This window comes from Colius striatus, chromosome 5, assembly GCF_028858725.1.
Source record: "Colius striatus isolate bColStr4 chromosome 5, bColStr4.1.hap1, whole genome shotgun sequence".
Classification (NCBI taxonomy): Eukaryota; Metazoa; Chordata; class Aves; order Coliiformes; family Coliidae; genus Colius; species Colius striatus.
Genome location: NC_084763.1, coordinates 41150567 through 41175881, shown reverse-complemented (window position 1 = coordinate 41175881; position 25315 = coordinate 41150567). Strand labels below are relative to the sequence as shown.

The 25315-nt window shown below is 38.7% G+C and overlaps 1 protein-coding gene across 1 annotated transcript in view; it reads right to left on the bottom strand.

Moving 5' to 3' along the window:
* Positions 1–25315, bottom strand: part of DPP6 (dipeptidyl peptidase like 6) — a 434766-nt gene that overhangs the window by 143368 nt on the left and 266083 nt on the right. Inside the window, exons 4-5 of the mRNA XM_061996360.1 lie at positions 14116–14210; positions 11384–11458 (exon numbers count right to left, since the gene is read on the bottom strand). Coding sequence (XP_061852344.1) covers positions 11384–11458; positions 14116–14210 — 170 coding nt within the window. The remainder of the gene's footprint in view (positions 1–11383; positions 11459–14115; positions 14211–25315) is intronic.

Genomic DNA, 25315 nt, shown 5'->3' with positions numbered 1-25315 from the left:
GTTTTATAGTCCTCCTCAGAAACTGGGAAATGAGAATTAAATCATCTAGCACACAGTTAATGTCATGATTCTAAGATACAAAACAGTGTGTCTAAGGCAAGAAAGTCAAAGACAACATCATTACACAATAAGAGTACAAAAGTCTAGGGCCAAATAAAAGTGGTCTGGTTTATTTTTTCCAAACCCATAAAACATAGAAAATAAACACAAAACATCCAACCACAATTCGCTTGTAATATCTGTGTTCATAATAATATTATCTGTATTGGGTCAGCCTCAAAGTCCATCCAGTTCACTATCCTGGCTCGAACAGTAGCCCAAAGCTAACTCAGAAAGAAAACTAGAGTTGATTTATTTATAGTCATCCTTCCCCAAAATACTCTCCCAGGCTCTTGCAGTTTGCAGCTTGGAGCAACGCTCTGCAGCTCTTCACCTTGAGGGACATCCCTGCCACTGACCTCTCCTGTCATTCTTTACAAGCATTTATCCTTTTTGCACCTACAATCTCATATAGCAACACCCTCTCTTCCCAGACAACAGTGCCAAAAGTCTGCTTCGGTTATGATTCCTCTGACAAGCCTTTGGTGTCTATTTTAGCCTTAGATTTACATCCTGGAGCACACTGATTATGAAGGCAGACCAAGGCAGCTGACACAGATAGGGAGTTTATATTGTTTACATCTACATTCACTTGACTGACACTCACCTTTGTTGACTTTGGAGTTATGATTCTGAGGGCTGAAGGACAGCATGAGAAATCAATGCTTAATGATCAATGCTTTTAATGAAACATTAGATAACACCTTCTTGAAAAGAAACATGTCTTGAGCTGAGCAGACTGACTGTGAAAAGATTTTTAAAATCTCTTTTTTTTGTGAAGTTTACAGTGTAAATTATGTGGCTTTTTAGCAATTACATGAGAACCAAGCCATGAAAATGGGCTGAATGCTTAGTATATCTAATTAATTTATTCACTTCTAAATAATTCACTTTAGTAGCAGAAATTATCAGCTACAGAACCACAGCATATATGCTTTCTATTAAAATTTATTCTTAGGACATAAAAAATGCTGCTTCTACGATAGCAGTTAAGAAGGTGAATACTACAAAGAAGTAAACTCTGTCATAGAAATCTTTTATGATGGTCATAGGCTCAGAGCACGCTTAGAAGACTCAAAAAAAAGGAATCCAAGACAAGAAAGATAAGACCTTCAAAACAGCATTACAGAGCAGCAGTATAAGAGCACTGAAGCAGATGTGAAAGGAGAATGAAAGTATTCAGATACATGCCAGGGAACTTGGTCCAAAATCCTTTCTCTGTTCAGTGAAAGATTCACTTTCCAGTTCCATGTGAGATCAGAAGACTCTGAGCTATATCTCACTGTACACGTGGATCTAACTCACCGGAGGCCCAATTTCTATTTTCTGACATAAGGAGAAATAAACTGAAATCACATACAGGACAGCAGGACATTTTGTGTGTCATCCTTGTGATGATGTGGACAGCTTCCAAGGGGTAAACGGAATGTGGTTATGTTGGTAATCTCTCCAGAAAGTGAGAGGGGAGAGCAAACTCGACAGGAAGAAACCTGGAGCATCCGCTGTTCCTTGCAGGCTGCACAACCATTCACACCATCAACAGGAGCTCTGTACAGGTACTCATCCACTCTTGCACATAGAAATCTGAGGACTTTTAAAGACTTGACTAAAGCCATGTGACTGGTTTCGCTTTCCAAGAAAGAGGAGGGGGTTTTTTAGGTCTTTTTTTTTTTTTTTTACCTGAGCAGAGCAGAAAAGAGAATAGAAAACTCCATTTCCTAATCTGGGTCATTAGCTGCCCACAGAAGAAAAGCAATTATTGGTTTTAGTGTAGCCCTGATAAAAACAGAGTTCTGTGGACAGTTAAAAAGGGAAATGGCACTTGTTCAGGATAAACAGAGAACTACACATTCCTTGGATTTTGGGCATATAAGTGAGCTACAGAAGGACATTTGCATCCAAAGATTTGCATTTCTGAGCACAGGAATTTCACTGGGGTGCCCTGCATAGTAAGATCTGATTTTCCAGAAGAGGGTACTAATTTTTCTTCATATTTATTCATATGATTCATATTTTCCCCCCTATTTTAGTAATTAAAAATAAATAGATAAAAGAGACGGTAAACCTCAAGGATTAGATTATAAACTCCTGCAGGCTTGAGTTTACAGGCTCCTGCCTATAGGCTTCTGTCTATGCATCTGCATAGACACCAGTATTAAATTCATTCTGATTTTGCTTTCCAATATCTTTAAATAGCTGGTTTTTGCTCATTTTGCATCCTATTCTTAATATATTTCTTTCCTTAATGTTTAAAATAACTATCTATAATTATTGCAACCCAGTATTAAATTGATTTTCATTGTCCCTAACAACTTGGGAAGCAAGGCTATGCTAAAAACAGGAAGACATCTGTAATGTAATTCTGAAGCCTCTGCATGTTGCAAGGAACTTTGTTCTTTATGGCATTCTTGTGGTTTTTTCAATAATTTTTATATAGCTGCATTTATTTCATTCCTTTTAAAGCCAAGTTCCCTTGTATTTCACTAAGATGGATTCCCGTGTAAGTGCAAGAAAGAAAACTGCAATGATTTTTTACTGCTGACAGTTTATCTGATTTTGACTAGCTAGGAGACTTTGCACAATTACCATACCTATGTTTTATTCAAAAATAAATTGTGGGTTATTTTTAAGATGGTTTGTGAATTTTGTTAGAACATTAATCTCTACCAGTCTATCTGTTCAACTGAGCTTATCTATACTCTCAGATAAGGAAGTAGAAAGAAAAATCTAATCTTATTCAAGCAAAGAAAAATGGGATATTTTTGTATCATAGTGTTTTGCCTTGAGTCTTTTTCTTCTCCCTTCTCTGTCTGATGAAAATCTCATTTGCTAAAGAAAATATTTACAGAGGAAGACTGCTCATAGCTGATACCGATACATAATATACCTATGTACTCTTGCATGACAGGCTAATTATTTCTGACTTTTGATAGTACTCTGGTCTTCCCTGGAACTGTGGATTTGCTTTTCAGTTTACTGATGTGTATCTGTGCCTGTGAATAAATGCAGGATACAGTTTGTTGGCTTCTGCTACATGAGCGAGGCTGCCCAGCTTGGTTTGAAACGTTACTTTGCACTCAGTCGTGTCTTTGTAATTTGTGTTGGAGTCTCTCAGCTCATATCAGGAGGCTTTAAGTTTAGGTTTAGCTCCATTTATCTACATTATTAGAAGAACAGCAAGAGCTTAATCCTTTGTTTTCAACAGAAAATAGCTAAAGCTCAGAGGTGGAACAGCAGCTGAAGTCAGCATACTCAGTTTATAATGTGCTCCATTTCACTCAGTATTTTGTTGCAACAAACACACTAAACAACACTCCCTGGAATGGAGATTCAGTAAAAAACTGAGATTTGGTGCAGTTTTACTGAAATCATTACTATAGAGGAAGCATGCAGTAGCAAACCTGGAATGTGGGCACTGAAGACTGCAGGAAGACCTGCCAGGCAGAGCTTTGCCTCTCAGCTCAGGCAAACATATATTGTATTTTAAGAATGTATCTAGATCACCATTTTATAAGCACCAACATCCTGCTGAAAACATCCCCCAATGATGGAGAGAAACAGAGCTAAAAAACTGGGATCCCAGCGTGGTTTCATTATTTGCTCCTGGAAAGAGCTGCAGGACACAAGTAACTATGGTGGTTACCCACAATAAACACAGGATCCACATCAATTTCTTCAACACTGAGATGATCTGACTCCTATAGTACTTGCTGGGGACATGTTGCTGGGTTGAGCACCCATTCCTTGCATTTTTCCATGGACAATAAACACAGGAAGTCTTCATCCACCCACTCCTCTTTCCTGAGATCCAGTGCCTATCATTTCCCCTTTATTAAGAGTGGAAAATAAAGAAAAAGTATTCCTATTTTGGATATGTCATTTCACTCCATGGTTTTTCGTTCCTATTTCTACTCAGAGTTAATTTTTTTTAAGTAGGAACCCCTTGTCCATGGGCCAAAGAACTTAACTACCAAAATGTCCCTGAAGTTCATGTACTTGAGTGCCTAACCTCATTCTCCCTTCCTATTTAAGATGGAGTTTTTCCTGTAACTAAAGTGGGCTGTGTAAGTGCAAAAGGATTGCTGTTAAGAGCAAAGTTACATAAAGGAATACATTTTCTGCTGGAGCTTTGTAAGGATTTGAAGTTAACCATGAGGCTACTCCAAAACAAACAAAATAAAGAATAGTTTTGACCTCTTTTTTTCCCCTCTTTTAGTTCCAAATTGGCTCTGAAAGTTACCAACACAAAATTAGTTTCTGTAGGTTCTCCTGCAAAAGAGAGCTCTAGGATTAAACTTGGCACTAATTATTGCTCCATTGTCCTGTACTTGTGTCCAAAAATTTTTATTCTAAACACATAATATGGCAGAAATTGGACAGTGATGACTGCTGGGCAGTAAGAACAAATATTCCAACCACCTGATAAGAAGTTTACTCAATTAAAGTGGGTATCAACTCTCCCATAGCAAGAATTTTTAATTTCATAAGCATGTACAGCAGTAAAAAAAAAAAAAATTGTGATTGAAAGGGCTCTGCTGTCAAAGACACAACTGAGATCACCCAAGAAGACAGTGTTTGCACAACACTGTAATAAGAGTTTTGAAAACCCTTAAAATCCCTCTAGAGTTGTGTGGCAAACTTCCCTCTCTCTGTCCGTGCCACTACAGATATGAAATATTAATTAGGTTGAACCAATTACTGATACCAACAGGCAACAGAAAAATTCAGCACGTCAGTATGTCTGACAGAGATATTGCTACTTCTGCCTGGGCTGAGATTCATTGGCAGGAAAATCTCCCCATTGCTCAGACTTTCTTTATTAGCAGCTTTGATTTATTTAGTGCAAGGTGACCACAAAGTGTTGGGTGAGCTGGGTGGGCTGCACACCTCCAGGTCTGACAGAAAAATCCTCTTTCATCTATGAAAGATGTGTTGTTGCTGTTCAGCCTGCATTGAAAAAGGCAGACTAAAGAATTTTTATTCATGAGAGTTTTGAGATTGGAAAAGATAGTCAGTCTTTCACAAAAGGTATTTTAAGCAGTCTAGATTAATAATTAAAAAATAAAACAAAACAACACATCACTCTCCTTTGAAAATAAATGCTTGCCTCTAAATTTTGTCAAATAATAGCTGCCGCTTTGGCTTCAAATACAAAGTAAACTATCACACAGAAAATTAACCTCCCCTGTATTCTCAGCACTTTCTTATTAATACAATACTTCTGGACACACAAGCCTTAGCTTTTGTTATGCAAATGTAGCTGAGGCACTTCTCCTTATCGCTACAAATAGAATAAAAAGTATATTATTAAACAAGGTTATTTACTCTACTGATCTTGGCTGTTGAAATATGACTCAAAACAAGATGTGAGAATATGTAAGAAGGAGAAAAAGACCAGCTCCCGCTTTCAGCCCTGGAGCCCCAGAATCACCTTGTTAAAACCCCACACAGGCAAACTCATAAAAATGGTGCAATTTTCAGAGTTGTGAGCATTTCATTGAAATACTACATATTAGCTGAATGATATTAGCAATATGTACTCTACAGGAAGCAACTCAAGATGTTGTTTTCATGAAGAGTATACACGGTTTAGCAAATCACCAGATTTGATGAGTGGCTGGCCTATATGGTTCCACTAATTTAGTAATAATTTGACTTCTGATCATCACAGAATCACCACATGACTCGAATCCTCTGGTAAGTTGAGAAAAGGGAGCATATTTTGCTTGAAGATACATACAGGCACAGATGTAATAACAGAAAAACGTTTAACTGATATAAATGTCATGTAATTAGGACCAATTTTTTTTCCTTCTTTTTATGTAGGAAATGAAACTACGGTTATTTATACTAATAATAGGTAATTCCATACTAATAGCAGGTAATTAATTCTCATAAGTAAACAAAGTTAAAACGCTTTAGGCTTGAAAATGTTGGCAAAACGCTTATAGCCAGTAGCACTGATAATAGTCAACACTGCCCTTATATTTTGCAGCTTTAGAATAGAGAAGGAGTCCTGGTTTATGAGCAACAAAAATTTAAAATTGCATTCATATGAAAAAAAAAGGCTATGAAAACTATAAACATAAGCTTTTCACCTCTAAATTCTCCACTCAAAAATTCTCCTGGTTTATAACAAACACCTAAAATTAAACAAATCACTAAACCATGTAGCATTAATTTGTGGTACAAATGTTCTAACTGCTCACCTTGCCTAGCATAAACACTATACATTTTCATTGTTTCTAGAAACGACATTGAGTAGGAATGAAGAAAGTAAATACAAAATATATTTACTGCCACAGAAAGAAAACAGGTTCATGCAAATCTATTTCTAGAACTGATAAATCCATTTCAGTCAAGTAATAAGTATCACAGCTACAATATCAGCAGTAATACTGATGATAGTTATGACAATGTCTCCTTTTCAGAGGCATATTTATCATAATAATAGTGCTCACCTAATTCAAAAGGATGTTGTGAGGATTCATTAATATTTATACGCATTAGTGTTTTCAAAATAACAAACATACCATTTTAATCTTTATATGAGTAATTAAAGCAGTATGAGGTTGTAACTGAAACCTGTTCATTTCATGTAACAGCCAGACTTGGACAAATCGTATAATACCAGTTACAACAACAATAATACTACTATACTGCTTTCTATAAGTAACGCTTTTTCACTTCATTCATGCTCTAAATACAAAGCCCACAGTTTTGACTGGATCTTTCTGAGGTCTCTCTAGTCCCCCACTTCCTTGAGATCTATGTCAACAGGCAGTGAGAAAAGAAACACTAAACTCACCACATAAAACTACTCTCAAAAAAACATAGTTGGGCCTGCTCTAATTACAATGATGATTAATTCTTTGCAGCTTTCAGCATTATAAAAGTGCATTCCTTTCACTGCAAAACAGGTAATAGTGGCTGTTGCATCAGCTATAAAAGTCTCTAAGCCCTAATTGTTGTTCAGAAGTCTCAGCACCCTCCTTTCTCTCTTGCATTACCACGGTTATTCATAATAAAGGCAATTAAATATTCTCTATTTGATGTCTCACCATGTCACACAAGAAAATAACTTTTTTTCTCAGTTATTTTACCTCTATCTCTTGTTAGCATTACACAAACTCCACTGGTTAACCCCAACTACCAGAGAAATCTACACAAGCCTGTGGGATTTGGTTACTCATCATTATTCTTACCCCATCCTTCTCCCAGTCATCAAAACATTACTGAATTTAAGAGCTGGCTTGTCATTTGGCTATTTAAGAAACCTCTTTTGGAGAGCACAGGGACTTACAAATGTGATTTCAGAGCAAACCTCGCAGACAACTCTGTGTTCCTCCAAAACAGTATGCAGGCAGCACGCAGCTCATCCAGTGATGCTGGTGAAGCCATATGCTGGGCAAGAATGGCTTTGATCTAACACCACCAAAGACAGTCCTAACTCCTTGCACCCCTTCTGCTGAGGTGCTGTGGCTACATCCCAATTTGTCTATGTGATTTGGGGTTCCTGAACTCTACAACCAGAGCCCACACATTTATTTGGGGAAAGGATGACTTGAAAACAAAGTTTCTATATGTATTTCTTTGCTCATTTCCCAATGCTTTCCCCAGACTTTATTTCAGCCTATGGTTGAAGAAATAAAAAACAACCAATCAACCAATGGAAAATTTACAAGACAAAGAAGTGTAGTGCCTTCCCTACGACCTTTCCAGAAAAAGAGCAAATCTGCTGTGTTCAGGGTTAGAAAAGCTCCTTATTAGCACAAGGCTTACCGAGAATATTTCTGCCTGAAAGATTAAACTTCTGTAAATATAAGCATTGCAAAAAAGTATTTGGAATGAAACCTGACATCCCACCTAGCCACAATGCACCCACACCTGCTAAGCTTCCTGGTAGAGACATATTTTAAGGAATATGCTTCAGTTCATCATTGTCTAAGATGATGAAGTGATACAACAGGAAAACACATATTAGTTGCACCAGTATCTTTGCAAAATAAGTGTCTGACAGTCAACAGTAGTCTTATTCCAGTATGTATGCCAGTGCCATAACCAGACTCAACACTAAGCAGAGATGCTTCTGTGCATTCTTTAAAATGTTTCACTTCATTGGAGTAACACACTATACTTTTCTGGTTTGTTTTCATTCATAGCTGGTATTAAAATAGAAGCTGAATCCATCCGTATTAGAATTCAGAAAAGCAATTAATTAATATGATGCACATTAAGACATTAAACACAAATGAAAGTGCAACACAACTGTACAGAGTAAAAAAAAGAATATCCCAAACTTCTAGACTCACAATTTAAAGACAGCACATCAGCATAAAATAAAGCAATGTTTTCTGACACCTATAAAATAAGTACACAATAGTTTCAAGAATTGTCATTTTTTAAAGTATTTGTACAAATAAACTTTAAAAAAATGTCCTTTGAAAATTCATTTTGTGAAATTTCCTTTTGACTTTGCAACAAGGACAACTGCCCAAGGCTTTGCTAATCAATTTCTTGTGTTGCAGAAAACAATGTCATTTGAATTTTGTCCAAGAATACAGTTTGAAATGCAGAAAAAGGGAAAAGCTAACTAACATGCAATCATTTGTAGCCACAGCCTGCATACTAAGTGAAAAGAAAGCTGAATAAGTAATTTAATAGTTATTGCAACTTCAACAAACCCAAGGCCATCTATCATGGCTTAAGGATGCAATATTCAAGAGTAAATCTTAGTATGCATCTTCAAAAAAGTTTTTGTATCCTTTATAAACATGGATCTCAAAGGAAAAAGGGAGAGGTTTAATCTTCTTTAGTTTGGGGCTGGTTTCTTTGATTTCAGAATATTATTTCAGGAATGTTTACAATATTATTCAGAATATTTCAGGATTATTCAGAATATATTTCAGAATATGATTTCAAAAACTTTTTTAATCATAAACTCATATCTGAATACTTGAACAATTTGCAATGCTTTCTTACACCAAATATATTTCATACCCTGCAATCTTCCCAAAGGTCATGTTTCCAGCTTGCCTACCTTGTGTTTTCCTTTCTGAAAGAAGACATGGTGTGAGGAAGGGAGCACCTGGCTGTGTGTTGCTCTCTCTTGTCCAACCAGGCAACTTAAGTATCACAAACTCGGTTTTTTGCCTTTATTTTAAGCCCACATACCTGCAAGCACTGAAATGCAGAGAGGAGGATCCAGGGGAAAGATGTCCAGCCCATTCCTTTCCACCTCCATCCTCCTCTTCCTCCACCTCTGCCTACAAGTGATCCTCCACAGGTTGAATGCAAAGTCTGGGCTGCAAAGGCCCTTGTAACTTTGCTTCTTGAGATCTTCCAAGTATGTACTCCTTTTGTGAATAAATGTTGAGAATAAAAAGTGGATTTCTTACTACTGCTTTTTTGGAATGCAATTTTTTGTCTCATTATAACTTTTGTTGTTACAGGCACTTTTCTCTTATTCTCAGAGGAACTGAAGAAGCCCTCTCTCCTTGGGGCTCTTTCAGATTGCAGAATGCATCTAAGCAGTGTTGGCACAAGTGCTTCTACAGCCAAAGGCCAATCTCCACTAAAAGAACTGAATTTTCAAAATACTTCTGGTGCACAAAGCAGGAAGGATTTTAGGTAAAGGCTTTGCTTGCTGTGTGGCCATTAGACTGTCTTCTCTGTATTTGGACCTAACATCACTTCAGCATGGATCTAGACCTCTAAGCTTCAGGTAAGGGAAAAGTCTTCAGGTAAGGGAAAAGTCTTCAGGAATTTAGCCCTGAACCTTCTGATACAGTTTTATTTGAACTTTTACTAATATAAAGCACGAGCCTCCTGATTTTTACATCACTGTGATTCAGGTATACCTCCAAAGATGATAGCTGAGAAATCAGATGAGTATCAGAGCCACAACCTATGCTACCTAAAGGATACACAAATTTCCTTTGGTTAGCAGTTGAAACTAGATTTATTTTCTGGAAGAAGAATTACAGTTGCCGGTGAATGAATTACTTTTGTTTTGAGGAATTGGTGCAATTCCAGATTACAGAAACAAAAATATATAGAGCTTATAGTTTGTCCACATAGTACAGCACAGCTATCATTCAAATATTTCACATCTTAAAAAGAAAATAAATATTATTCATGACAAAGAACTGCTTCCCATGTGTTTGATTCTTTATTCAATATGTAAAAATGACTCATTACACTTTTCCTTTTGAAGTTTGGTAGAAAATTCACCCTAATCTAAAACTTGGTAGTAACCCAATGGTGATTTCTTACGAGTGATTTATACCTAACACTCTGAAGAAAAGGATTTATAATGAAAGTGATAGCTCAACCCTAACTGCAGCACTGGGAACGGTGGCACCATAATTTATGTATTATTTCAGTTGTGGGAGACCGTGACAGTTGCTTTTTGTTCTGAGGAAGAAATTTATAGCATGACTGAAAAAGGCACCATGTAAAAAAAATCACAGAAGAGGAACAGAAATCCTTGTAGCAAAGACATGTCCTTACAATCCCTCTCCAAAAGACTATAAAATCCTGGCACTGATAGTGTTTCCTCCACGATGTAATTTATACCTTTCTCCTCTACTAGATGGCAGTACAACATGCATTCTGAATATCTAAGCAAAGACCTTTCGCTCTCCTCTCCTCTCCTCTCCTCTCCTCTCCTCTCCTCTCCTCTCCTCTCCTCTCCTCTCCTCTCCTCTCCTCTCCTCTCCTCTCCTCTCCTCTCCTCTCCTCTCCTCTCCTCTCCTCTCCTCTCCTCTCCTCTCCTCTCCTCTCCTCTTTTCCTTTCCTTTCCTTTCCTTTCCTTTCCTTTCCTTTCCTTTCCTTTCCTTTCCTTTCCTTTCCTTTCCTTTCCTTTCCTTTCCTTTCCTTTCCTTTCCTTTCCTTTCCTTTCCTTTCCTTTCCTTTCCTTTCCTTTCCTTTCCTTTCCTTTCCTTTCCTTTCCTTTCCTTTCCTTTTCTTTTCTTTTCTTTTCTTTTTTCTTTTCTTTTCTTTCTTTCTCCTTCTTCCCTTTCTTTCTTTCTTTCTCCTTCTTCCCTTTCTTTCTTTCTTTCTCCTTCTTCCCTTTCTTTCTTTCTTTCTCTTTCCCTCTTTCTTTCTTTCTTTCTTTCTTTCTTTCTTTCTTTCTTTCTTTCTTTCTTTCTTTCTTCCTTCCTTCCTTCCTTTCTTCCTTTCTTTCTTTTAAAATATAATCTTACTGGCATATAAGTGAAAAATGGAAAAAAAGTCCCAAAACTCACCACTGGCTGTATATCTCGAAATCAAATGTACTTACTGGTTCGACACTAAAAGCAAAAAGTGCATATTCCCGGTCAGGTGACACTTCATATCGAATAGCCTTTAAGGAGACCTGGAAAATAAATCAAATATTGAAATAAATATTTTTGAGTTTTCAAGCCAATGACATCTAAAATTAATTGTTATGATCACCTTTCTACTGGTGAAGAATACTGCCAGACCAAGTGTTTTGAAAAACAATACATCACATCTCTTTCCAAAACTCAGAAATGTTACATGGGTGCTTATATGCTCCCATAAGAGAAAGCAAAACTGCACTGTGACTCAGAGCAGGCAGCCATCTCAAAAAATAAGAACTGTTCTTACAAATTTACTTCACAGTAGCTGGTTGGGCAGCTGTTGCCAGCAGGTAATAGAAAACTCTGATAAATGTCACTTTATTAATTCCCTCTTATTCCCTGCAGTCACTGGCCAAAGTGCAGGAGATATACAAACAGTAAATCTGCTGAAGCAAATTAGTATAAAGAGAGTCCACTACCTCTCCCAATTATGACAATGCTGAGGAAAACTATTACATTTACCCTGGTTAAAAAAGTCTCTGGGATGCTGTGGTGACACAGCTTTCCATGTGCAGCCTGACCTGAGTTCTGGACAAAGCTGCTCTATAAGTCTTACTAACAAGAGATGCCAAAATATGTCAGACTTGTCAGGAATTACCTTTTCTCTGCTCCACTTATCATCTGTACAGTGCAGACATTTCTCCTTTCAGTATGTTTCAATATAATACATTGCTGGCACACACAGCATCAAGGTCAAAGAGAGGTACCAGTAACACGCTGCTTATCCACTGCCTTTTACACCTCACCTTCTCATCTATCAAATTAGATGCAAGTACTGGAGAGATTCTCATGAAGCAAAAGAGAAGAGGGAATTTGGGCTGCAAGAAATGCACAACATCCCACTGGGGAGATCTCCACAAGGCCAGTGAGTCTGGTGGTAGTGCAAGGGGAATCCACGGGACAGACGAAGGCAGAGAAGATGGACCACAGAATAATGGAAGGGTTCGTGTTGGAAAGGACCTCCAAAGGTCTTCCCTGCCACAAGCAGGGACATCAACTATATCAGGTTGCTCAGAGCCCCATCCAGTCCAACCTTGAATGTTTCCAGGGATGGGGCATCTACCACCTTTCCAGACAACTTAAGGGAACAACACCAGTGTGGATCAGGATCAAGGAGACAAGCAGAGCACAAGATACAGTAGAGACAGCATGTAGACATATTTTATTTACTCTTATATTAATAACACAGATAAATGAAAATATGGTAATGTAGCAAAAGTTTTCCTGACCCAGAGCTGGGAAGGAAGAGGACAAAGACAATGTATCTGGATGAGGTACAACAGCTGTACTGTGACTTTTTTGATTAATGTGGGGTGATGATCTGCAGATTTAATTTTGAAAGGGCAGAGGAGCATGGGTAGAACAGGCAGAGATGCCATGACATGAAAAAGTAGCATTATTTTGTAACACTGTGCTTTTCTTACAAACGGTAAAAACTAAAAAACAAGCCAAGAGGCCAAGTTTGACTTCACCAGACCTTGACATTAAAGGAAGTCAGCCTACTCCTTTACCCTTAGTGGAATTATAAAGAAAGAGGTTACACTCTAGTAAAAGAGGATTGTTTATGTGATGTAGCAAAGGTGGAAGGTTAAATGGCAGCATGAGAAGTTAAAGGCTAGGTCTTGTAATAATAATCTAGTGACAAATTCCTTGATTCATTAAAAAACGATACTTGAGCTTTGTATGAGTCTTATACTGCAAAATAAAATCAACCTGGAATGTGCTTTTAGAGTTTTCTTGTTGATTTAATTTTAGCTTTTGAATTTCTAAAGTTATTTTCTGCAGATCTTGGGTCATTAAGGTAAGTCTCTGTTATTCATCCTCTGCTTTTCGTAGCATTGCAACGACACAGCACAACAAAATACCTCAAGTTAATCAAAACCTCAGGCAGGTACTGTGTATGTGACAATTTCACAAGGATGATATGATTCATATTTCATTGTTGGTGCAAACACAAGTGTATTTTACTTCAGAAATTAACTTCTTACAGGAAATACTGAAAACACTCTGACGTTTAAAATATCAACATCTGCTACAATGCTGGCTTCATCTACAAAACCCAATTTTACAAAATGCTTTCATCATTATAAATAATACACTATATCAACTGCAAATTTATTTTCTTTACATTCTTTCTAATAGACACCTAGTTACTTTTTTCCCCCAATAATTTCTTATGGTGTCTTTCATACGCAACTCCACTTCCATTTGTCAACACTATTCATTAACAATACTGAAATTACATTTCAACCGTCAGGCAAGAAAAATCAGCAAATCCTCAAATTAAAAAATAAGTATTTGCACGGAGGAAAGTGGAAAAAGGTACCAACAAACAGTAAATGATTTCATTTGTCTTTTCTATTAAGCATGCAAAGATGAGAATTATTCATCTTTCAATTATATATGATATGCAAGAGTAGCTTCAAATATCTATATGATACATTCCTGCAGTACTAAAGAAACTGAGCTTGCAGAATAACAACAAAAGCTTGAGCTCAATTTCACATTATCATTGTGTAGCTCATAGTATTATCAGTGTATTGCTTCTCCTTGACAATATATGAAGTCGAAACTCAACTCATTTTCTGCTTTACTGATCCAACTGGAAGAGAACTGTGAAATTCTGCTACTCATTATAGAAAATACTTACAATTTTTTTGTTTTCTATTAATATTGTTGAATTGTTAGTTTCGACATTCCTTAGAATCACGGTGCCGTTCTGGTTTCTATAAATGAATTCAGTATCTGCAAGGAGGAAAAGGAAAGAGCATTAAGGAAACCTGAAATTATCTGTTTGTGTAGAACTGAATTATGGACTTGAACTAAAAGTACTGCTGGAAACTTCCCTCTAAAAACATAGATTATTTTCTTTTTTTTATGCAGCTATTGTTGTGACATTAAAGTGGCTTCCAGAATAGTCATTAAACATCATGGTTAGTGTTTGCCACTTGTTTATTCTGCCATGCTTTCCCAGAGATGAATGGATGTCTTGAATGCACATAGCTTGTTATATTGTTAGCTTAGAAAAAAAAAGGGCTTAAAGCATTCCTTATGCTTAAAGTTTTCCAAGATCCTCAGTCTCTGTAGAAGTCTAATAAGTCAAATGACAAGAAAGTCTCTGAAAGTTAAAGGCAAATTCCCCTCCTGACAAAGTAGATTCTAGATCCTAATATTGTGAATATCTTCCAATTCCACCATTTGTCCTGCAAACTTACACCAGAGGGAGATGCATGTAAAGCATTTGTCATTTTCACACACAAGACAAAACAGCTTGTCCTCATTAAACTTTGGGACTACTTAAGCACTTGGGACATACGGAAAAAGAAAAGAACCCCCCTCCAGTAGCTGCTACACAGGCAGGACTTAATCTCTTGAAGCTCAAAACCTACTTGATTGAAAGGCTGGGGTAAATACATGAAAGAAACTCCACATGAGAGTTGGGTAGCAGGTCAAAGGTTCAGGATGAAAAACCATTACAACAATAAAGAGTTGTCATCTTGTCAGATGTCATAAAGTGAAGAAGTTCAAGTCTGATCAGTGCTTAGATGCACTGCCCCACAGATGAAACACAAGTCCCATTAAAAGACTCACCTGCTTTTTGTTGCTTTTTGTAAGGTTACTAGTTTTGTTTTCTTAAATCTGGCTAAACTAAGATTACAAACTGATGAATCCTACCAAACTTCTGTCTCCAGTTTCATCTAGAGAAACAATTCCCCATTGCCTACTCTCACTGTGGCTACCCCAGGGTGGGTATCACGGTGCATCCCACAAGTGTGAGTGGCACATGAATGGTTAAACATTATCCATGGGTTGTCTTGGGATGAGTCAAGTGAGTTTAAATCCTGCAGGACTCATACAACCACAGATCCAACTCACTGTAACCACAAACAGATGCTCAGGTTAACAATATTGGGTCCACTTTTTTCAAAACACTAGTGTACAGACCTGGCATACTCCTTCCTTATCCATGTTTCAGTCTTTGTTCAGTTCTAAATTGGTGATGACAATTCTCATCACAGTCATCGATCAGCTTTGTAAAGTGCTCTGAAAGTGCAGAAAAACAGTTTCTACACTCACTACTATCAATATAAACAGTTATCTCCTACACATCACATTTTTACATGTAAGCCTGGGAAGGAGAAATCTTTTCTGAGATTAGGATGAATCAGATTCTGTGAGGCCAAACTGTTGCTGCAATACAGATGATTCTTCCCAAACAAGATCAGAGAGACTTAAGATTCACAATGTCCAAATCACAGCAGCAGCCTTTCAGATTCATAGGCAAAATTCTCAAAGCATCTCTTTCTTTTAATTATAGAATAAATTTTACCAATAACTTTGGTCCTGAATAAAAAAAGCAGGATTGGAATTAGATTAAGACTTGCATTTGAGACCAGAATAATGAAGAAAGTTCCTGTTTGGATGTGACAGTATTAAAATTTTATCATTAGTTCTGCAGTGTTGTCTAAGGGCATAACACTTTTATAAGCATGCCTGATTATATTTAGGGCTTTAAAACATTGCTTCATACAATTTATGACTGAACAAACTAAGATATTTTTTTTTTAATTTGGGAAAGAACTGATGGAACTAGGGCAGAAGTCAAAAAAGTCATAAGCAGCATGGAGAAAATGAGTAATGAATGCTCTTTCTCTGCCTTTTCCAAAATAAATATTGAGAGGCACTACACGATATCAGCTAGTGACAGGTTCAATACAAAGAAAAAGGATTATTTCTTCAGGCAGAAGGTAAATAAGTTGTGGAAGTTTCAATCCCACAGTAGGGTGGGTGACAGGACCACATGTGGGTCCAAACAAGAATTAGAAAAATGGAAGAAAATTCCATCAAAGATTTCCCCTGAGGGGAGATGCTTTTCAGAAAGCCCTTGAACCTTTGATTGTGAGGGACTAGAAGCATATCCTGAATTATAGTCTTGAGAAATCTACCTGGTTTTTTACATCTTCTCTAATCATTTGCTCTTCTCCTGACACCAGACAGAGATGATCTCTGATGTCTAATCCAGCTTAACTTCTAGTTAACTTCTAGCTGTGTCCAAATCCATAGGAAATGCCTTATGGCAACAATTTGGGAAGTGATACAATAAAAAGCATTAATGCTTCCTACACATCTTGCCTTTATACCCTTAGGTCATTTAGGCTAAAGCAACATTTGTTATATGAGGAAAGTACACAGTACAATTTTTTACTTTCAGATATTCCAGAAAAAACTGAACTGAGAGACAGAATAATAGCTAATTATCAGACATCTTGAAAAAGATTACTGTTTTAATAATCTCCCTATGTCAACAACACAGAATGTTTCCCAATTATATGCTAAGGTCTAGACAGAAAAATTGCATTTTAAATATGACCAGAAAAGCATTTGGATAATTGTTAAGCCTCTCAGGGTATTTCCTAATTACAGGGAAAAAAAAAAACTAGCAAAGAAATTCAGCTCAAAGTTCAGTACATAGGTAAAGTAGCTTATTAATCTAATGAGTCTGTGGGGCTGTTAATATTTGTTAGCTGTTCCTTGAACATTGCATGAACTGATGGAAGTTACATTACTGCCCATAATGGCGGTGCTACTAAACTTTTATTGCTCCCTAAGCTCCAAAAAACCATAACATTTTAATAAACTGTGAAACTTCCAGATGATTACATAAAAGTTGTTCCATCGTTGGAAGCAGGAGATTAAAGACTTCCCCATTATTAGTTAAATTGCAACAAGTTTAAAACCAGGTGCTAATCTGCTGTATGTACTTCGATATGAACAAGGAATAATAAATGAAGCAGTGCTGATTTGTTAGGGCTGTAAATCTTGCTATTATATTCAATACAAGCCATCAACACAGCATCTGAATTAATGAACAGAAAATTGCTCTGCTTAAGAGAAGAAAAAATTGATCTGTATTGTATTCCAAGCAAAACACTGTGAGGTTTAGCTGGTCTGTAAGGCATATTATCTTAGTCCTCAAAAGAATCAATGAATAATATTCCTGGACTTCTGTTTTGAAATGTGTGATTTGTTCTACTGAAAGTGCATTTATTTAAATGGGACATCCTTCAATCAAAGACAAAAAGCAAGGCAGCAACCTCTGTCTGTAATGAATTCTGTCTAGCAAGTTGATGAGAATTTGCAGTCTGATTTATAGTTGTCACCACAGCTGATAAAGGTCATCACTGCATCTCATTTTTTACACCTGCCCTTCTTTGGGTCTGCTGTTCAGTGTAAATGATGCTGAAAATTGTAACTTTCAGGCAAAAAGCCATTTATTCCTCAACAGCAGAGTTTACTTTGCCAACTCCTCCTCCTCTTTCAACTCCAGGAAATCGTCAGGTTGGTAGAATATATTATGTCTGTGACTATAGATGTCACAGATATGTAGTCACACTTACAAAAGGGACTGTTTACAAAGAGCAGTGATTACTAGAAATAATGGAGCAGACTTGGTGCTGTAGAGTCAGTGATGTAGAGGAATGGGGGAGCTTTGGCAGGAATTTTAAAACACCTGCTAAGCAGAACAGGTAAAATCAGAAAACCCAAGACCAGTGATATATTTGCAGTGTCAGAGTCTCCCAGCTTCTTCGTATACATCTTTCTCAAATTCAGACAGAAAATATGCACACAGAGAAAACAGACATAGCAACAGGGAGTATGTGCCCCTTGCAGTCACTGAGCTCCCCTCTGCAACAGCACACAGGTGGGCTTGCTTAGCTGGCCTCTTGTTTAGGGTGAATCAAGATAAACTGATGGGATTTTCTTAACAGAATAATGCATTATGCACTATGGCCCCAGTGCAGGTTTTGTGTTCTCAGGCATGCTACCTGGCCAAGCCTTTCCAAGGTTTTACCATCAGAAAAGGCATGAGGTCTCTGGAAACTTGTTCCCTGGTGCTGCTGTGATGCTGAATCTGGAATGCCTGTCCTTGGTATCATATGGGGACCTCAAATCATCAGCTCAATATCCAGAGGCAGTCTAAACAGCCAACTGGACACCATCAAGAGGGCAAGACAGAATGGATCATTTGCCACGATATAAAACAAGAGAGTACAAAGATTCACGGGCAACTGACAAACTGACAGATATTAAATGAAATAGGCAGGATATGCCATCTATCTTGCATAAACCTGCCTCATTATGGCCCACTAAAACTAGCCAGGCTGAAGTCCAACATAGCATCAGCTACTGCTGTAGTTAGACATGCAACACTAGGCTAGGGGGCATTTGCCTGAGTGAACAGCAGCTCTTTTTACGTTGTCATGTGTCCAACTGGGCATCAGAAGCAGTAAGTCTGAGTGCTGGCAGTGCAAAGAAGCTGAAGGAATTACATTCAGTTGCAGGAACACAGATTTGCATTAGTGTCAGTGCTCATGAATTTATGGCTGTACAGCTTCTCTGATGAGACTAAGCACACACTATCAGAGATGAGAGACTGGTTTATAAGATAAAATAGCATGCTTTTGAGGAGAATTTTTATTATTTGTCAGAGATTATGGAAAGTAGAAAGTAGAACTATGTGATAGCCAGGACAGATGACCTGAACTAGCCAAAGGGCTATTCTATACCATGGAACATCATTCCCAGAATAGAAACTGGAGAGAGAAAGCTGAGAGGGACTGATCACTGCTCTGGCATCTGTCAGTGACTGCTGAACAATTGTATCACTTAGCTTGCTGGTTTGGTTTGGTTTTTTTATTTTTTTTCCTTAGGTTTTATTTATCACTCTGTTATATTATTTTCATTACAATTGATACACTTATATATATTATTATTATTACATTTTATTTCATTTTCATTATTAAACTGATCTTGTCTCTACTGGAAAGCTTTACATTTTTTCCCCCATTCTTCTCCCCATCCCATTGCAGGATGTGGGAGACTGTGAGAGAGCAGCAGTGTGATGCTCAGTTGCTGGCTGAGGTTAAACCACAAGATAATGGAAAGCGGAAAGCAAAACTATGCAATAAAAGATGGGAAAGAATAAGAATTTCAGTCCTGTTGTAAAAAAAATATTTTTAGTGAAACTGTAATTTTCTATCAAGTTAGCAACTGACAAATGAAACCGAGAGAAAAAAAGTTACAAGATTCACATGCAGGAAGTCAGCAGTAAGAGTTACTGAAAAGCAGAAGGTAGTATTAAGATAGTTAGCTCCAGCCATTTAGAGACACAGCAATAGAGGAAAAGGCAACTCCTCAAGTCCTGTAGTTTCAGATCAACAGACACGAAAAATAATTGAATGAGTCTCAGTCTGATGAAAATCGGCATCAAGGGAATTACCATTCTCAATCCCTAAGATTAAGGGAGATTGGTGAATAAAGAAAATGTAAATCCTGAAGTTGTTCTGGACCATTTGAGATAAATGAGCTTTCAGATACATGACCAGCAAGACTGGCAAAGAGATGACATCATGTGCAGGAACAGCCGTGAGCCCACTCCCATTGTGCCCTGGGACTGAGGTACTGCTAGCAGGGAGCTCTGCGGCTGGCACCAAGAAAGGAATTCTTTTTGCCTGCTGCATAAGAGTGACTTTGATAGACCTGACCTCAGGCATCACTAATGGCAGCTAGTAAGCAGTTTGCATCTGATGGACTTTGCAGTGGGTTTAGAAATCCTGAAAGACTCCTCTGAGCTTTCAAGAAGTGAAAGACCATATCCTATTGAAGTCGATGAGGCCAGGTAGTGCAGCTTGAAATAAGACAAGAGCGAGCCCAATATTATCACTCTCTCACTTCCAAAAAAGAAAAGTTGTTCTGGAGTTCTGCTCCCCTTCTACTTTGCCCTGACGAGGCCTCATCTGAGTCCTGTGTCCAGTCCTGGGCTCCCCAGCTCAAGAGAGACAGGGAACTTCTAAAGAGAGTGGAGTGCAGGGCCACTAAGATGATCAGGAGACTAAAACACCTCTCTGATGAGGAAAGGCTGCGGGAACTGGGGTTGTTTAGCCTGGAGAAGAGCAGACTGAGGGGGCATCTTATCAGCACTTACAAGTACCTTAAAGGTGGCGACACTTTCTTTTGTAGTGTCCAGCAACAGGTCTAGGGATAATGGACACACAGGAAGTTCCAACTTGAAGACAAGGAAAAACTTCTTTGTTGTGAGAGTGAGGGAGCCTTGGCATAGGCTGCCCAAGGTGTAGAGTCTCCATCTCTGGAGGTTTTCAAAACCCACCTAGATGTGTTCCTGAGTGACCCAATTGAAGTGAATCTACTTTAGCAGGGGGTTGGACAAGATGATCTCTAGAGGTCCCTTCCAATCCTGACTATTCTGTGACTCTATGACTCAAAGCAGACAGAATTTTAGAATTTTATCTTACACCTGGAGGACGAGACTTTCACCAGCCTTACAGCGCTGTCTTCCATGGTACAGGGCATCATCCAGCCAGGCTGAAATCCCTTTGCTGATGCAATGGAAGCTCCTGAACCAGATGGGGGTTTCCTGGAGTTCTCCCAGGTAGGTATCAATCAGACACCATTGGTTAGCACTTACCATCTAACAAGGTTACGGGCAGGAAGGTTGCAATAGTAGAACATATGTTTTTTCTGACAAATGAGGTATTTTCAGACTGGCAATGGCATACAATCATATTCATTTGGAAAAATGTATGAGGATGAGGCAGTGGAATTAAAATAAAAGGAAAAAAACGTTCCTCTTGTTTAGCAACCCAACAAGTTTTCTGAAGAGTCAGATGAGCTCTAGCACAGTGGATGGAGACCAGAGGTGGGGAGTGTGTCCCTCAGGTGGGCTTGTGCATCTCACAGCCGTCACTCCCAGCACACACACACTGGGGCCAAGGAGAAGGATCTGGCTGGGGAAAGCAAACATGGAGTATCCACAGCAGACCTGTGGCACACAGGAAAAATATACTGGCCTGTAGTTATTGCCCACATTTGCAGAACTGGGAGATGCTGGCAGTTTACACTGAAATACAGTATGTCTCTGTGGGCTTAGCAGCAGGGAGTGTTGGCTGCTGTGACTATTAGCATTCCCACTCACAAGCCAGCCCGCATACAGCAGAGTCTCACAGGGTGAGGGCAGCCCTCAGTACCAGGCAAAGCTCTAGAGACAGAGCACCAGGCGTATACATTACATATAGTCACCCACACAACTCATGTGATCATCTTGCATGGAAAGCAAACTGTGGGGGACTTAAGATTTCCTGTAAAGGTGCTTTCTGAGTGACAAAGTGAGGAAGAACAGGACAAGCTGAGGTTAATAGGCTGCTGTGTATGAGAATAAGACCTTAAAAAAGCTCTTAATCCTGCAACAGCAGCACAAGCCTGCTATCTTCAGAGACATGTTTTGAGAGTGGCCTGAGATTTTGGGAAATAATTATATCAGAGAGGAAAGTGACAGAACAGGGTAAATTCACAGAGGAAATAAAAACTGTCCAAAAAACCCCAGCAAACACTAACAAGAAGCACCAAAGAAAAGAAAAAGATTGAGCATGATATGAGCAGGAAGAAAGATGATCACAGACAGAATGACGTCATGGTTGGAGCTGGAAGGAACCTCTAGAGATCATCCAGTCCAATCCCCTACTAAAGCAGGTACACCTTGATCAGGTTGCATATTAGAGAAATGCTTATTTTACTTTGCTTTCATGAAAGGGGAAATTGTATTTTATTTAGAAGGCCTAGAGGATTATTGACCCACTTATAACAGTATCTGCCTAAGTGGCATATCTTTGGTATGACGAGGAGAGTGATTCCCCCGGAACCTAAACTCCATGGTTTGCTTCTCAGAAAAGCATGAAGGATAGATGTTCAAAAAATAGTAGGGACAAGGTAAGCTCCCTAACTGCTATAAAACTTAACCTCACAGAAGATAATGCAAAACAAAAGGACAATCAGTGCCCCATGGAAGTCTATTCAGTATCCAGACAGATGTAATCCCAAATTCAGGTGAAAAAGACAGTTACCATGATGTATTTAATACCATGATCTGTTGTTATCTCAAGACATACTGCGGTGCATTTATTTGATATTTATAGCATGTACTCATAAACAATTGAATCTGAAATTCCCTCTCCAAAGCAGAAGTCAAGCTTGTTTTGATACTGAGCTGCTTCCCAGAGAGAGAATGCAGGGAAAGCTTTCCATCCCCTGTCCCCTGGTGCTGCAGGGAGCTGGCTCTGGGACACCAGAGAGAGAGAAGGCAAGGATCACAAGGAGTGAATGGGAACAAAACCCCATTTCCATACCCACAGCTTCACTCCTCCCTCAGTGGAGAGTTGTTCCTTAGGGAAGGTCCCTGTCCCTCACTTGTAAACCGCCACAGCCCCCTGACACCACCACCCTGCCTTTTGTCTTCAATCCACCTGCCCTCACCAGAAACTCCATTTTCTTCAGCCTTCCTACTCTGCAATGCAGAAATAAGTAAGAGTCTGTTAAACTTCACGATGCTGATGCAAGGGAGCAACGGGGGACAGAAAACAGCTTGCTTTTAACAACATCACTACAGCCTTTAATTCCAGGAGACAACTGAAATCCCATTTTTATCTTTCTGGCATTATGGGTCATTATGCTTTTTACTATTTCCAGCATTATTTTTTTCACATGAGAGGCTGAAAGGAAAAGTTCTTTAAATAGGTGATTTACCATAATTTAGCTAAATGCTGTATAATACATTGCAGTGGTACATTAAGTGCAACATGACAGAACGTACTTTATTATGCAAGAAGTGCTTTTAATTGCTCATCACCTCAATGTAGTTGCACTTGGTGCACCAATATAGCACTTTTACAGTAGTACCAGTAAAATAAAACACAATTATAGCTCAGGAAAATTCCCACATCAATGTGCATCCCTATCGGGGTTGTAAATTAACTTGTCAAAAGCTCAAAGAAGGCAGTCTAGGGAAAACTTAAACCTATAAAAACCAGGAGCACTAGTCTGTTTCTCTTTTTTCTGTCCAATCCCTAACTTTTCAAGATCCAAACTAAAAAAAAATAAAATAAAAAATCATCTCATTGAAGACCTCAGTATCAAGTCTGAAATCCAGGCAGAGTATACCTTTGAAATTTCAGTCCAAAATTTGAAACCAGGTACCATTCTGCTGCTGCCTCTCATTTGCAAGACTTAACTCTGCTTCAAAAAGCCTCACTCTTGGAACTCTGTAGCCTCCGATCACGGCTTAGTGGCATGGGCATGAAAAGCTGAAGTCCATGAGGGAAACAGAGAACTCGTTTTAACTTCAAATAACAACTGTTCCCTGCTTCTATCTGCTTTTATAACACATGGTGGGGAGAAAAAAGGAGAGAAACTACAATTAGGGAAAAAAAGGAATGATAAATCCTCTGGGGTAAATCCATTTTTACTCCATCCAGGGCAAACCATCCCCATTACAAACCTGCTGCAAAATCTTAACAACAACAGTAAAAACATACATCTTGTTGCTTGCTACTCTCAGTTTATCTTTCTGTAATGACTGACAGGAGCGTGGGGATTTTGCAGCATACTGAGTTGCCTTTGGCATATTCCAGTGCTGAGAAATCTTCTTTACTATCTTCTTTTCCTATTCAGTTGTAGTCATGCCATATGCTCTTCAAGTCCTAGACATTATAGCAGGAAAAGTGCAGATGACCTTTAGGTTACCCAGGTCTGGACAGTCAGAGATACCAGATTACACTCATTCCTTTGATTCCCTGACAGAAACTTCCCACATTTAGCACAGGCCAACAGCAATTTAACCCCAAGCAACTAATTTCTCAAGAAATGGTTCCTGGTGTCTTTATCCACACCCCATATATTTTTCATAGTCTCACCATGTACCTGAAGAGCAAATGGAGGACAATGGCAGACAATGAGTAGTGTGCAGCAGTTTATCCCTGTGGTGTAGTCGATGTGCGTAGTGCAAACCCAAATACACAGTAGCACAGATTTTACTGGGACTATAAAACCTCCAGGGCTTTTGCCATAGTAATGACAGCTCATATGAGAGTCCAAGATACCATTCCTGTTTGCCTGCTCATGCAAGTACACTTGCTCCAAGCACCCCCTGGTTGTCCCCCATTGCTCACCAAACTCTCTCTTCTCTGCCAAACTCAACAGGTCTTATCTGCCTCATTTAGTTAGCCTCACACAAGGGAGTGCATAACCTGAAGTGTTACATGTAAATGTAATAATCCATTTGACACCGAGAAAGAAAGGAATCCATGAATAAATTGTCATTAAAGTGTGACCTCACAGCTTGCTTCCATAATTCCCCAGTGCATTTCCTTGCCTCCTTCTCTTTGCCCCCAGTCAAATTACATTTCTAGTGGCTATGATAGAAAGAACATACGAAGTGGGTTTTTTCCTTCTCATTATTATTATTATGGGTAGAATATTGAAATTTCAGTACAGACTGAATGATATCTTCATATTTTAAGGGGAATTTGGGTCTTTGTCTTTTTTTTTCTGTCTGCTGCAGTTGTGGAGGACTGGTTGATTACCCAGAAGGCTGTGCTGCCATTCAGCAGGATCTTGAGAGTTGGGCAGAGAGGAACCTCATGAGGTTCAACAAGGACAATGAGCCAGCAATGTGCCCTCATGGCCAAGAGGGCCAATGGCATCCTGGGATGCATCAAGAAGAGTGTAGCCAGCAGGTCAAGCGAGGTTCTTCTCCCCCTCTGGCCTGGTGAGGCCTCATCTGGAGTGCTGTGTCCAGTTCTGGGCTCCTCAGCTCAAGAGGGACAGAGAACTTCTGGAGAGAGTCCAGCACAGGGCCACCAAGATGATCAGGGGACTGGAAGCATCTTTCATACGAGGAACTAGATGATCTCTAAAGGTCCCTTCCAATCCTACCATTCAATGATGATTCTGTGATGATTCTATGATGACTTTGCTGTATATACAGTTCTGGATAAAGT